This window comes from Oncorhynchus tshawytscha, unplaced genomic scaffold, assembly GCF_018296145.1.
Source record: "Oncorhynchus tshawytscha isolate Ot180627B unplaced genomic scaffold, Otsh_v2.0 Un_contig_14762_pilon_pilon, whole genome shotgun sequence".
Taxonomy (NCBI): domain Eukaryota; kingdom Metazoa; phylum Chordata; class Actinopteri; order Salmoniformes; family Salmonidae; genus Oncorhynchus; species Oncorhynchus tshawytscha.
This window is the reverse complement of record NW_024607929.1, coordinates 1-15,000: the sequence shown is the minus strand read 5'-3', so window position 1 is coordinate 15,000 and position 15,000 is coordinate 1. Positions and strand designations below refer to the sequence as shown.

The window sequence follows — 15,000 nt, the reverse complement described above, 5'->3', positions numbered from 1 at the left end:
CTACCGGCTAACTAAACCCTGGTGTTGAGGTGTACCAGCTACTACCGGCTAACTAAACCCTGGTGTTGAGGTGTAGGAGCCAGCTACTACCGGCTAACTAAACCCTGGTGTTGAGGTGTAGGAGCCAGCTACTACCGGCTAACTAAACCCTGGTGTTGAGGTGTAGGTGCCAGCTACTACCGGCTAACTAAACCCTGGTGTTGAGGTGTACCAGCTACTACCGGCTAACTAAACCCTGGTGTTGAGGTGTACCAGCTACTACCGGCTAACTAAACCCTGGTGTTGAGGTGTACCAGCTACTACCGGCTAACTAAACCCTGGTGTTGAGGTGTACCAGCTACTACCGGCTAACTAAACCCTGGTGTTGAGGTGTAGGAGCCAGCTACTACCGGCTAACTAAACCCTAGTGTTGAGGTGTAGGAGCCAGCTACTACCGGCTAACTAAACCCTGGTGTTGAGGTGTAGGAGCCAGCTACTACCGGCTAACTAAACCCTGGTGTTGAGGTGTAGGAGCCAGCTGCTACCGGCTAACTAAACCCTGGTGTTGAGGTGTAGGTGCCAGCTACTACCGGCTAACTAAACCCTGGTGTTGAGGTGTACCAGCTACTACCGGCTAACTAAACCCTGGTGTTGAGGTGTACCAGCTACTACCGGCTAACTAAACCCTGGTGTTGAGGTGAAGGAGCCAGCTACTACCGGCTAACTAAACTCTGGTGTTGAGGTGTACCAGCTACTACCGGCTAACTAAACCCTGGTGTTGAGGTGTACCAGCTACTACCGGCTAACTAAACCCTGGTGTTGAGGTGTAGGAGCCAGCTACTACCGGCTAACTAAACCCTGGCGTTGAGGTGTAGGAGCCAGCTACTACCGGCTAACTAAACCCTGGCGTTGAGGTGTAGGAGCCAGCTACTACCGGCTAACTAAACCCTGGCGTTGAGGTGTAGGAGCCAGCTACTACCGGCTAACTAAACCCTGGCGTTGAGGTGTAGGAGCCAGCTACTACCGGCTAACTAAACCCTGGCGTTGAGGTGTAGGAGCCAGCTACTACCGGCTAACTAAACCCTGGTGTTGAGGTGTACCAGCTACTACCGGCTAACTAAACCCTGGCGTTGAGGTGTAGGAGCCAGCTACTACCGGCTAACTAAACCCTGGTGTTGAGGTGTAGGTGCCAGCTAGTACCGGCTAACTAAACCCTGGTGTTGAGGTGTACCAGCTACTACCGGCTAACTAAACCCTGGTGTTGAGGTGTACCAGCTACTACCGGCTAACTAAACCCTGGTGTTGAGGTGTACCAGCTACTACCGGCCAACTAAACCCTAGTGTTGAGGTGTAGGAGCCAGCTACTACCGGCTAACTAAACCCTGGTGTTGAGGTGTAGGTGCCAGCTACTACCGGCTAACTAAACCCTGGTGTTGAGGTGTACCAGCTACTACCGGCTAACTAAACCCTGGTGTTGAGGTGTAGGAGCCAGCTACTACCGGCTAACTAAACCCTGGTGTTGAGGTGTAGGTGCCAGCTACTACCGGCTAACTAAACCCTGGTGTTGAGGTGTACCAGCTACTACCGGCTAACTAAACCCTGGTGTTGAGGTGTACCAGCTACTACCGGCTAACTAAACCCTGGTGTTGAGGTATAGGAGCCAGCTACTACCGGCTAACTAAACCCTGGTGTTGAGGTGTACCAGCTACTACCGGCTAACTAAACCCTGGTGTTGAGGTATAGGAGCCAGCTACTACCGGCTAACTAAACCCTGGTGTTGAGGTGTACCAGCTACTACCGGCTAACTAAACCCTGGTGTTGAGGTATAGGAGCCAGCTACTACCGGCTAACTAAACCCTGGTGTTGAGGTGTAGGAGCCAGCTACTACAGGCTAACTAAACCCTGGTGTTGAGGTATAGGAGCCAGCTACTACCGGCTAACTAAACCCTGGTGTTGAGGTGTAGGAGCCAGCTACAACCGGCTAACTAAACCCTGGTGTTGAGGAGTAGGAGCCAGCTACTACCGGCTAACTAAACCCTGGTGTTGAGGTGTAGGAGCCAGCTACTACCGGCTAACTAAACCCTGGTGTTGAGGTGTACCAGCTACTACCGGCTTACTAAACCCTGGTGTTGAGGTGAAGGAGCCAGCTACTACCGGCTAACTAAACCCTGGTGTTGAGGAGTAGGAGCCAGCTACTACCGGCTAACTAAACCCTGGTGTTGAGGAGTAGGAGCCAGCTACTACCAGCTAACTAAACCCTGGTGTTGAGGTGTACCAGCTACTACCGGCTAACTAAACCCTGGTGTTGAGGTGTAGGAGCCAGCTACTACCGGCTAACTAAACCCTGGCGTTGAGGTGTAGGAGCCAGCTATTACCGGCTAACTAAACCCTGGCGTTGAGGTGTAGGAGCCAGCTACTACCGGCTAACTAAACTCTGGTGTTGAGGTGAAGGAGCCAGCTACTACCGGCTAACTAAACCCTGGTGTTGAGGTGTAGGAGCCAGCTACTACCGGCTAACTAATCCCTGGTGTTGAGGTATACCAGCTACTACCAGCTAACTAAACCCTGGTGTTGAGGTATACCAGCTACTACCGGCTAACTAAACCCTGGCGTTGAGGCGTAGGAGCCAGCTACTACCGGCTAACTAAACCCTGGTGTTGAGGTGTACCAGCTACTACCGGCTAACTAAACTCTGGTGTTGAGGTGTAGGAGCCAGCTACTGCCGGCTAACTAAACCCTGGTGTTGAGGTGTAGGAGCCAGCTACTACCGGCTAACTAAACCCTGGTGTTGAGGTGTAGGAGCCAGCTACTACCATCTAACTAAACCCTGGTGTTGAGGTGTACCTGCGTAGGAGGTTCCTCCAGAACTCCAGGGGTCGGGAGCAGGGTTGGTTCCCCAGGGATCACTGCTCTTCATGGGGGAAACAGAGGAGGACGGGGGCCCCCAGGGGTCTACTGGAGCCACTGGCTTTGGGGCTGCACCTGGACACACAGACACAACATGAGTCCCCCCCAGTAGACAGATGACAAGTCATTCCTGCTGTCTGTCACAATGCTGTTCCCTCGTTTTCAGATCACTACTGTTCTGGACGACTAACATCTCTCTCCCCCCCTCTCCCCGGCCGTCCCCCTCTCTCTCCCTCTCTGTCCGTCCGTCCGTCCCTCTCTCTCTCCGCCCCCCTCTCTCTCCCTCTCCGTCCGTCCGTCCGTCCCCCTCCCCCCTCTCTCTCCGTCCCCTCAGTCCCCCTCTCTCTCCCTCTCCGTCCCCCTCTCTCTCCGTCCCCCCCAGTCCCCCCTCTCTCTCTCCGTCCCGTCACCTCTCTCTCCGTCCGCCCCTCTCTCTGTCCCCCTCTCTCTCCGTCCCCCTCAGTCCCCCCCCTCTCTCTCGTCCCGTCACCTCTCTCTCTCTCCGTCCCCCTCTCTCCCTTCCCCTCAGTCCCCCTCTCTCTCTCCGTCCCGTCACCTCTCTCTCCGCCCTCCCCCCTCAGTCCCCCATCTCTCTCTCCGCCCCCTCTCCTCCCCCTCTCAGTCCCCACCTCTCCCCCCCTCTCTCCGTCCCCCTCAGTCCCCACCCTCTCTCCCCCTCTCTCCGTCCCCCTCAGTCCCCACCCTCTCTGTCCCCACCCTCTCTCTCTCCGTCCCCTCTCCGTCCTCCCCCCCCTCTCTCCACCCCCTCTCTCTGGCATCCCCCTCTCCCTCTCTCTGTCCCCCCTCTCCGTCCCCACCCTCTCTGTCCCCACCCTCTCTCTCCCGTCCCCCCTCCCCCTCAGCCCCCCATCACTCTCCACCCCCCGCCTCTCCACCCATCTCTCTCCACCCATCTCTCCACCCCCTGCCTCTCCACCCATCTCTCTCCACCCCCCGCCTCTCCACCCATCTCTCCACCCCCGCCTCCCACCCATCTCTCTCCACCCCGCCTCTCCACCCATCTCTCTCCACCCCCCGCCTCTCCACCCATCTCTCTCCACCCCCCGCCTCTCCACCCGTATTGTTCCAGGGACTCCCATTGGTTCATTTGGGAACAGCTCGTCCCCTAATCTGGATTATCAGCTGTTGTATTGTTCCAGGGACTCCCATTGGTTCATTTGGGAACAGCTTGTCCCCCTAATCTGGATTATCAACTGTTGTATTGTTCCAGGGACTCCCATTGGTTCATTTGGGAACAGCTCGTACCCCTAATCTGGATTATCATACTGTTGTATTGAGTCAGGGACTCCCATTGGTTCATCTGGGAACAGCGTGTCCCCCTAATCTGGATTATCATACTGCTGTATTGTGCCAGGGACTCCCATTGGTTCAGTTGGGAACAGCTCGTCCCCCTAATCTGGATTATCAGCTGTTGTATTGAGTCAGGGACTCCCATTGTTTCATTTGGGAACAGCTCGTCCTCCTAATCTGGATTATCAGCTGTTGTATTGAGTCAGGGACTCCCATTGTTTCATTTGGGAACAGGTCGTCCTCCTAATCTGGATTATCAGCTGTTGTATTGAGTCAGGGACTCCCATTGGTTCATTTGGGAACAGCTCGTCCCCCTAATCTGGATTATCAGCTGTTGTATTGTTCCAGGGACTCCCATTGGTTCATTTGGGAACCGATCGTCCCCCTAATCTGGATTATCATACTGTTGTATTGAGTCAGGGACTCCCATTGGTTCATTTGGGAACAGCTCGTCCCCCTAATCTGGATTATCAGCTGTTGTATTGTTCCAGGGACTCCCATTGGTTCATTTGGGAACTGCTCGTCCCCTAATATGGATTATCAGCTGTTGTATTGTTCCAGGGACTCCCATTGGTTCATTTGGGAACAGCGTGTCCCCCTAATCTGGATTATCAGCTGTTATATTGTTCCAGGGACTCCCATTGGTTCATTTGGGAACAGCTCGTCCCCCTAATCTGGATTATCAGCTGTTGTATTGTTCCAGGGACTCCCATTGGTTCATTTGGGAACTGCTCGTCCCCTAATATGGATTATCAGCTGTTGTATTGTTCCAGGGACTCCCATTGGTTCATTTGGGAACAGCGTGTCCCCCTAATCTGGATTATCAGCTGTTGTATTGTTCCAGGGACTCCAATTGGTTCATTTGGGAACAGCTCGTCCCCCTAATCTGGATTATCAGCTGTTGTATTGTTCCAGGGACTCCCATTGGTTCATTTGGGAACAGCTCGTCCCCCTAATCTGGATTATCAACTGTTGTATTGAGTCAGGGACTCCCATTGGTTCATTTGGGAACAGCTCGTCCCCCTAATCTGGATTATCAGCTGTTGTATTGTTCCAGGGACTCCCATTGGTTAATTTGGGAACAGCTCGTCCCCCTAATCTGGATTATCAGCTGTTGTATTGTTCCAGGGACTCCCATTGGTTCATTTGGGAACAGCGTGTCCCCCTAATCTGGATTATCAACTGTTGTATTGAGTCAGGGACTCCCATTGGTTCATTTGGGAACAGCTCGTCCTCCTAATCTGGATTATCAGCTGTTGTCAAACATGTTGATATCAAAAAGAGGACTCTTCCTAATTAGTGACGCAGTGAATTCTACTAGATGAAAACCTCAAAATGAGTTTTACATCCTGGCATTTAAAAGCACTCCATTATCTACATTTCACATAATATAAAACATTATATTTTATTATTATTTATTATTATTATATCACATTACCGAAATAACTTTAGAGCACAAGGGGATTCAGACACGGTGTGTGTGTGTGTGTGTGTGTGTGTGTGTGTGTGTGTGTACCGTAGGCCTGCCAGGGGTCTGGTGCGGCGGCAGCGCCTCCTCCTCCTCCTCCTCCTCTCGCCCCCCAGGGGTCGGCCGAGTCCGATTCTGGAACATCCATCAGATCCAACAGAGAGGACTGGGCCTGCTGGGAGGAGAGAGAGAGAGGTGACCACCCATTAGATCCTAACAGAGGACTGGGCCTGCTGGGAGGAGAGAGAGAGAGGTGACCACCCATTAGATCCTAACAGAGAGGACTGGGCCTGCTGGGAGGAGAGAGAGAGAGAGAGAGGTGACCACCCATTAGATCCTAACAGAGAGGACTGGGCCTGCTGGGAGGAGAGAGAGAGGTGACCACCCATTAGATCCTAACAGAGAGGACTGGGCCTGCTGGGAGGAGAGAGAGAGAGATGACCACCCATTAGATCCTAACAGAGAGGACTGGGCCTGCTGGGAGGAGAGAGAGAGAGTGACCACCCATTAGATCCTAACAGAGAGGACTGGGCCTGTTGGGAGGAGAGAGAGAGGTGACCACCCATTAGATCCTAACAGAGAGGACTGGGCCTGCTGGGAGGAGAGAGAGAGAGATGACCACCCATTAGATCCTAACAGAGAGGACTGGGCCTGCTGGGAGGAGAGAGAGAGGTGACCACCCATTAGATCCTAACAGAGAGGACTGGGCCTGTTGGGAGGAGAGAGAGAGGTGACCACCCATTAGATCCTAACAGAGAGGACTGGGCCTGCTGGGAGGAGAGAGAGAGAGGTGACCACCCATTAGATCCTAACAGAGAGGACTGGGCCTGTTGGGAGGAGAGAGAGAGATGACCACCCGTTAGATCCTAACAGAGGACTGGGCCTGTTGGGAGGAGAGAGAGAGATGACCACCCGTTAGATCCTAACAGAGAGGACTGGGCCTGCTGGGAGGAGAGAGAGAGAGGTGACCACCCATTAGATCCTAACAGAGAGGACTGGGCCTGTTGGGAGGAGAGAGAGAGGTGACCACCCATTAGATCCTAACAGAGAGGACTGGGCCTGCTGGGAGGAGAGAGAGAGGTGACCACCCATTAGATCCTAACAGAGAGGACTGGGCCTGTTGGGAGGAGAGAGAGGGTGACCACCCATTAGATCCTAACAGAGAGGACTGGGCCTGCTGGGAGGAGAGAGAGGTGACCACCCATTAGATCCTAACAGAGAGGACTGGGCCTGCTGGGAGGAGAGAGAGAGGTGACCACCCATTAGATCCTAACAGAGAGGACTGGGCCTGCTGGGAGGAGAGAGAGAGGTGACCACCCATTAGATCCTAACAGAGAGGACTGGGCCTGCTGGGAGGAGAGAGAGAGGTGACCACCCGTTAGATCCTAACAGAGAGGACTGGGCCTGCTGGGAGGAGAGAGAGAGAGGTGACCACCCATTAGATCCTAACAGAGAGGACTGGGCCTGCTGGGAGGAGAGAGAGAGGTGACCACCCATTAGATCCTAACAGAGAGGACTGGGCCTGCTGGTAGGAGAGAGAGAGATGACCACCCATTAGATCCAACAGAGAGGACTGGGCCTGCTGGGAGGAGAGAGAGACAGATGACCACCCATTAGATCCCAACAGAGAGGACTGGGCCTGCTGGGAGGAGAGAGAGGGTGACCACCCATTAGATCCTAACAGAGAGGACTGGGCCTGCTGGGAGGAGAGAGAGAGGTGACCACTCATTAGATCCTAACAGAGAGGACTGGGCCTGCTGGGAGGAGAGAGAGGGTGACCACCCATTAGATCCTAACAGAGAGGACTGGGCCTGCTGGGAGGAGAGAGAGAGAGGTGACCACCCATTAGATCCTAACAGAGAGGACTGGGCCTGCTGGGAGGAGAGAGAGAGGTGACCACCCATTAGATCCTAACAGAGAGGACTGGGCCTGCTGGGAGGAGAGAGAGAGGTGACCACCCATTAGATCCTAACAGAGAGGACTGGGCCTGCTGGGAGGAGAGAGAGAGAGGTGACCACCCATTAGATCCTAACAGAGGACTGGGCCTGCTGGGAGGAGAGAGAGAGAGAGGTGACCACCCATTAGATCCTAACAGAGAGGACTGGGCCTGCTGGGAGGAGAGAGAGAGGTGACCACCCATTAGATCCTAACAGAGAGGACTGGGCCTGCTGGGAGGAGAGAGAGAGAGGTGACCACCCATTAGATCCTAACAGAGAGGACTGGGCCTGCTGGGAGGAGAGAGATAGAGATGACCACCCATTAGATCCTAACAGAGGACTGGGCCTGCTGGGAGGAGAGAGATAGAGGTGACCACCCGTTAGATCCTAACAGAGAGGACTGGGCCTGCTGGGAGGAGAGAGAGAGTGACCACCCATTAGATCCTAACAGAGAGGACTGGGCCTGCTGGGAGGAGAGAGAGAGAGGTGACCACCCGTTAGATCCTAACAGAGAGGACTGGGCCTGCTGGGAGGAGAGAGAGAGAGTGACCACCCATCAGATCCTAACAGAGAGGACTGGGCCTGCTGGGAGGAGAGAGAGAGAGGTGACCACCCATTAGATCCTAACAGAGGACTGGGCCTGCTGGGAGGAGAGAGAGAGAGGTGACCACCCATTAGATCCTAACAGAGAGGACTGGGCCTGCTGGGAGGAGAGAGAGAGAGGTGACCACCCATTAGATCCTAACAGAGAGGACTGGGCCTGCTGGGAGGAGAGAGAGAGGTGACCACCCATTAGATCCTAACAGAGAGGACTGGGCCTGCTGGGAGGAGAGAGAGAGAGGTGACCACCCATTAGATCCTAACAGAGAGGACTGGGCCTGCTGGGAGGAGAGAGAGAGAGGTGACCACCCATTAGATCCTAACAGAGAGGACTGGGCCTGCTGGGAGGAGAGAGAGAGAGGTGACCACCCATTAGATCCTAACAGAGAGGACTGGGCCTGCTGGGAGGAGAGAGAGAGAGGTGACCACCCATTAGATCCTAACAGAGGACTGGGCCTGCTGGGAGGAGAGAGAGGTGACCACCCATTAGATCCTAACAGAGGACTGGGCCTGCTGGGAGGAGAGAGAGAGGTGACCACCCATTAGATCCTAACAGAGAGGACTGGGCCTGCTGGGAGGAGAGAGAGAGGTGACCACCCATTAGATCCTAACAGAGAGGACTGGGCCTGCTGGGAGGAGAGAGAGAGAGAGAGAGGTGACCACCCGTTAGATCCTAACAGAGAGGACTGGGCCTGCTGGGAGGAGAGAGAGAGAGATGACCACCCGTTAGATCCTAACAGAGAGGACTGGGCCTGCTGGGAGGAGAGAGAGAGAGGTGACCACCCATTAGATCCTAACAGAGAGGACTGGGCCTGCTGGGAGGAGAGAGAGAGAGAGAGAGGTGACCACCCATTAGATCCTAACAGAGAGGACTGGGCCTGCTGGGAGGAGAGAGAGAGAGAGAGGTGACCACCCATTAGATCCTAACAGAGAGGACTGGGCCTGCTGGGAGGAGAGAGAGAGAGGTGACCACCCATTAGATCCTAACAGAGAGGACTGGGCCTGCTGGGAGGAGAGAGAGGTGACCACCCATTAGATCCTAACAGAGAGGACTGGGCCTGCTGGGAGGAGAGAGAGAGAGAGAGGTGACCACCCATTAGATCCAACAGAGAGGACTGGGCCTGCTGGGAGGAGAGAGAGACAGATGACCACCCATTAGATCCCAACAGAGAGGACTGGGCCTGCTGGGAGGAGAGAGAGAGGTGACCACCCATTAGATCCTAACAGAGAGGACTGGGCCTGCTGGGAGGAGAGAGAGAGTGACCACCCATTAGATCCTAACAGAGAGGACTGGGCCTGCTGGGAGAGAGAGAGAGAGGTGACCACCCATTAGATCCTAACAGAGAGGACTGGGCCTGCTGGGAGGAGAGAGAGAGAGGTGACCACCCATTAGATCCTAACAGAGAGGACTGGGCCTGCTGGGAGGAGAGAGAGAGGTGACCACCCATTAGATCCTAACAGAGAGGACTGGGCCTGTTGGGAGGAGAGAGAGAGGTGACCACCCATTAGATCCTAACAGAGAGGACTGGGCCTGCTGGGAGGAGAGAGAGAGGTGACCACCCATTAGATCCTAACAGAGAGGACTGGGCCTGCTGGGAGGAGAGAGAGAGGTGACCACCCATTAGATCCTATCAGTCAGCCCAGCAGCAGTCTCATGAGGGTCAATCAGCCAGCAGTCTCATGAGGGGTCAATCAGTCAGCCCAGCAGCAGTCTCATGAGGGTCAATCAGCCAGCAGTCTCATGAGGGGTCAATCAGTCAGCCCAGCATTAGTCTCATGAGGGGTCAATCAGTCAGCCAAGCAGGAGTCTCATGAGGGTCAATCAGCCAGGAGTCTCATGAGGGGTCAATCAGTCAGCCCAGCAGCAGTCTCATGAGGGTCAATCAGCCAGTCAGTAGCAGTCTCATGAGGGTCAATCTGCCAGTCCAGCAGCAGTCTCATGAGGGTCAATCGGCCAGCCCAGCAGCAGTCTCATGAGGGGTCAATCAGCCAGTCCAGCAGCAGTCTCATGAGGGTCAATCAATCAGCCCAGCAGCAGTCTCATGAGGGTCAATCAATCAGCCAGCAGCAGTCTCATGAGGGTCAATCAGCCAGTCCAGCAGCAGTCTCATGAGGGTCAATCAGCCAGCAGTCTCATGAGGGGTCAATCAATCAGCCAGCAGCAGTCTCATGAGGGTCAATCAATCAGCCCAGCAGCAGTCTCATGAGGGTCAATCAATCAGCCAGCGGCAGTCTCATGAGGGCCACAATCAGCCAGCAGCAGTCTAATGAGGGTCAATCAATCAGTCAGTAGCAGTCTCATGAGGGTCAATCTGCCAGTCCAGCAGCAGTCTCATGAGGGGTCAATCAGTCAGCAGCAGTCTAATGAGGGTCAATCAATCAGTCAGTAGCAGTCTCATGAGGGTCAATCAGCCAGCAGCAGTCTAATGAGGGTCAATCAATCAGTCAGTAGCAGTCTCATGAGGGTCAATCTGCCAGTCCAGCATCAGTCTCATGAGGGGTCAATCAGTCAGCCCAGCAGCAGTCTCATGAGGGGTCAATCAGCCAGTCCAGCAGCAGTCTAATGAGGGTCAATCAGCCAGCCCAGCAGCAGTCTCATGAGGGTCAATCAGCTATGAGAAAAACAGACTACCGACCTACAGCCATAACATGGGAAACACTGAGATAGTTCTCTGTCTGTACCTCTCTCTCATAACATGGGGAAACACTGAGATAGTTCTCTGTCTGTACCTCTCTCTCATAACATGGGGAAACACTGAGATAGTTCTCTGTCTGTACCTCTCTCTCATAACATGGGGAAACACTGAGATAGTTCTCTGTCTGTACCTCTCTCTCATAACATGGGGAAACACTGAGATAGTTCTCTGTCTGTACCTCTCTCTCATAACATGGGAAACACTGAGATAGTTCTCTGTCTGTACCTCTCTCTTCTTCTTGGCTAGTTTTCCAGAGCCGGTGTCACCGAGGGCTTTTCCTTTACGACTCTCCTCGAGTGCCATCTGAGTCTCAGGTCATCTCCCGACGCATCCTGTCCTCCTACACAGAGAGAGACAGGGACGCACAGAGAGTGAGAGAGACGCACAGGGGCGCACAGGGAGCGAGAGAGAGAGAGACGGGGACGCACAGGGAGCGAGAGAGAGAGACAGGGACGCACAGGGAGCGAGAGAGAGAGACAGGGACGCACAGGGAGCGAGAGAGAGAGACAGGGACGCACAGGAGCGAGAGAGAGAGACAGGGACGCACAGGGAGCGAGAGAGAGACAGGGACGCACAGGAGCGAGAGAGAGAGACAGGGACGCACAAGAAGCGAGAGAGACGCACAGGGACGCACAGGGAGCGAGAGAGAGAGACAGGGACGCACAGGGCAGCGAGAGAGACGCACAGGGACGCACAGGGAGCGAGAGAGAGAGACAGGGACGCACAGGGAGCGAGAGAGACGCACAGGGACGCACAGGGAGCGAGAGAGAGAGACCGGGACACAGAGAGAGAGACAGGGACACAGAGAGAGAGAGAGAGACAGGGACACAGAGAGAGAGAGAGACAGGGACACAGAGAAAGAGAGAGAGACAGGGACACAGAGAAAGAGAGAGAGACAGGGACACAGAGAGAGAGAGACAGACAGGGACACAGCGAGAGAGAGACAGGGACACAGAGAGAGAGAGAGAGAGAGACAGGGACACAGAGAGAGAGAGACAGGGACACAGAGAGAGAGAGAGAGACAGGGACACAGAGAGAGAGAGACAGGGACACAGAGAGAGAGAGAGAGACAGGGACACAGAGAGAGAGAGAGAGAGAGACAGGGACACAGAGAGAGAGAGAGACAGGGACACAGAGAGAGAGAGAGACAGGGACACAGAGAGAGAGAGAGAGAGAGAGAGAGAGAGAGAGAGACAGGGTCACAGAGAGAGACAGTTCATGTCACGCCACGACGTGGTAGGCCACACAAGCTCATAGAACGTGTGTGTGTGTGTGTGTGTGTGTGTGTGTGTGTGTGTGTACCTGTTCAGCAGCCTCTCTGCTCATGGCCAGGGCTAGCTGCAGCTGTAGCTCCTCCTCTCCGCTGGTCTGGGGGCGGGCCTGTTCCAACTCTGAGCCTGGAACCGGAGACGTGGCTACACACACACACACACACACACACACACCAGACACACAGACGTTAGACATGCCTCAGCAGAACGGACACTGTAGTACTAGACTAGAGAGATTAAACAGAGACTACACACACACCACACACACACACACACCAGACACACACACACACACCACACACACACACACACCAGAGCAGCTTCTATGAGACTGTGGCTGGAAACAGTGAGTGTGTTGTTTCCGTGGGAACAGAGGCGGGGGCGGGAGTAGACGACGACAGCATGGTCGGAGACTGATGACATCATACATTTCTACTTTCGGTCTGCCTTGCTTTGCTGCCTCTCCCACTCTTCACCCCCCCCCTTCCCCCTATGTATGTCCCGTCTCCCCTGCAGTAACACGAACGGCCTTCCATTGGAGTTACTCAATGAAAGGGGGCAGCACTGAGCCATCTCCCCTGCAGTACCACGAACGGCCTTCCATTGGAGTTACTCAATGAAAGGGGGCAGCACTGAGGCATCTCCCCTGCAGTACCACGTACGGCCTTCCATTGGAGTTACTCAATGAAAGGGGCAGCACTGAGGCGTCTCCCCTGCAGTACCACGAACGGCCTTCCATTGGAGTTACTCAATGAAAGGGGCAGCACTGAGCCGTCTCCCCTGCAGTACCACGGACGGCCTTCCATTGGAGTTACTCAATGAAAGGGGGCAGCACTGAGGCGTCTCCCCCTGCAGTACCACGGACGGCCTTCCATTGGAGTTACTCAATGAAAGGGGGCAGCACTGAGCCATCTCCCCTGCAGTACCACGGACGGCCTTCCATTGGAGTTACTCAATGAAAGGGGGCAGCACTGAGCCGAGTCCCCAAAGCGAACACATCCCTGTGTCGCTTGTCTTTTCTTCTTGCCCTTTGTGCTGTTGTCTGTGACCACAATGTTTTGTACCCTGTTCTGTACTGCTACCATGTTGTATTGTCGTATGTCTCTTTATGTAGTGTTGTCTCTCTCGTTGTGATTATTGCATGTTTTGTCCTATATTTATATTGCATTCATCCGTACTCAGCCGGAGGCCTTTATACCTTTTTGGAGGCCGTCATTGTAAATCAGAATGTGTTCTTAACTGACTTGCCTGGTTAAATCAAGGGTTCAATTAAAAACGTAATTATAAAAAAAGCACTGAGCTAGCCAGCAACGCCACTTCCTGGAGTAGCTCAAACTGCACATGTACAGTCTGATTGACACTCCATCCTAACCCACTACATATTCAGTCTGATTGACACTCCATCCTAACCCACTACATATTCAGTCAGACTCCATCCTAACCCACTACATATTCAGTCAGACTCCATCCTAACCCACTACATATTCAGTCAGACTCCATCCTAACCCACTACATATTCAGTCTGACTCCATCCTAACCCACTACATATTCAGTCTGATTGAGACTCCATCCTAACCCACTACATGTTCAGTCTGACTGAGACTCCATCCTAACCCACTACATATTCAGTCAGACTCCATCCTAACCCACTACATGTTCAGTCTGACTCCATCCTAACCCACTACATATTCAGTCTGACTCCATCCTAACCCACTACATATTCAGTCTGATTGAGACTCCATCCTAACCCACTACATATTCAGTCAGACTCCATCCTAACCCACTACATGTTCAGTCTGACTGAGACTCCATCCTAACCCACTACATATTCAGTCAGACTCCATCCTAACCCACTACATATTCAGTCTGACTCCATCCTAACCCACTACATGTTCAGTCTGACTGAGACTCCATCCTAACCCACTACATATTCAGTCAGACTCCACCCTAACCCACTACATATTCAGTCTGATTGAGACTCCATCCTAACCCACTACATATTCAGTCAGACTCCATCCTAACCCACTACATATTCAGTCTGATTGAGACTCCATCCTAACCCACTACATATTCAGTCAGACTCCATCCTAACCCACTACATATTCAGTCTGACTCCATCCTAACCCACTACATATTCAGTCTGATTAAGACTCCATCCTAACCCACTACATGTTCAGTCTGACTCCATCCTAACCCTCTTACATATTCAGTCAGACTCCATCCTAACCCACTACATATTCAGTCAGACTCCATCCTAACCCAGTACATATTCAGTCTGATTGACACCCATCCTAACCCACTACATATTCAGTCTGACTCCATCCTAACCCACTACATATTCAGTCTGACTCCATCCTAACCCACTACATATTCAGTCTGATTGAGACTCCATCCTAACCCACTACATATTCAGTCAGACTCCATCCTAACCCACTACATATTCAGTCTGACTCCATCCTAACCCACTACATATTCAGTCTGATTGAGACTCCATCCTAACCCACTACATATTCAGTCTGACTCATCCTAACCCACTACATATTCAGTCTGATTGAGACTCCAGCCAGCCAGCCAGCCAGTCAGCCAACCAGCCAGCCAGTCAGCCAGCCAGTCAACCAGCCAGCCAGTCAGCCAGCCAGTCAACCAGCCAGCCAGTCAGCCAGCCAGTCAACCAGTCAACCAGCCAGCCAGTCAGTCAGCCAACAGACAGATATCCTAGTGATGTATAAATATATAAATATATAAATATATAAATATATAAATATATAAATATATAAATATATAAATATAGCTCCAGTATCTCTCAGTACAACAAACCATGAAAAAGGAAA

The 15,000-nt window shown here is 53.2% G+C and overlaps 1 protein-coding gene across 1 annotated transcript in view; it reads right to left on the bottom strand.

Moving 5' to 3' along the window:
- LOC121843121 (epsin-2-like) overlaps positions 1-12,313 on the bottom strand; it is a gene marked incomplete at its 5' end in the record, with an annotated part of 21,030 nt that extends 8,717 nt beyond the window's left edge. The window contains 4 exon segments of the mRNA XM_042312719.1: positions 2,824-2,961; positions 5,714-5,840; positions 11,124-11,238; positions 12,201-12,313. Of these exon segments, the coding sequence (XP_042168653.1) occupies positions 2,824-2,961; positions 5,714-5,840; positions 11,124-11,201 (343 nt within the window).
- Positions 12,314-15,000: the final 2,687 nt, after the last annotated feature.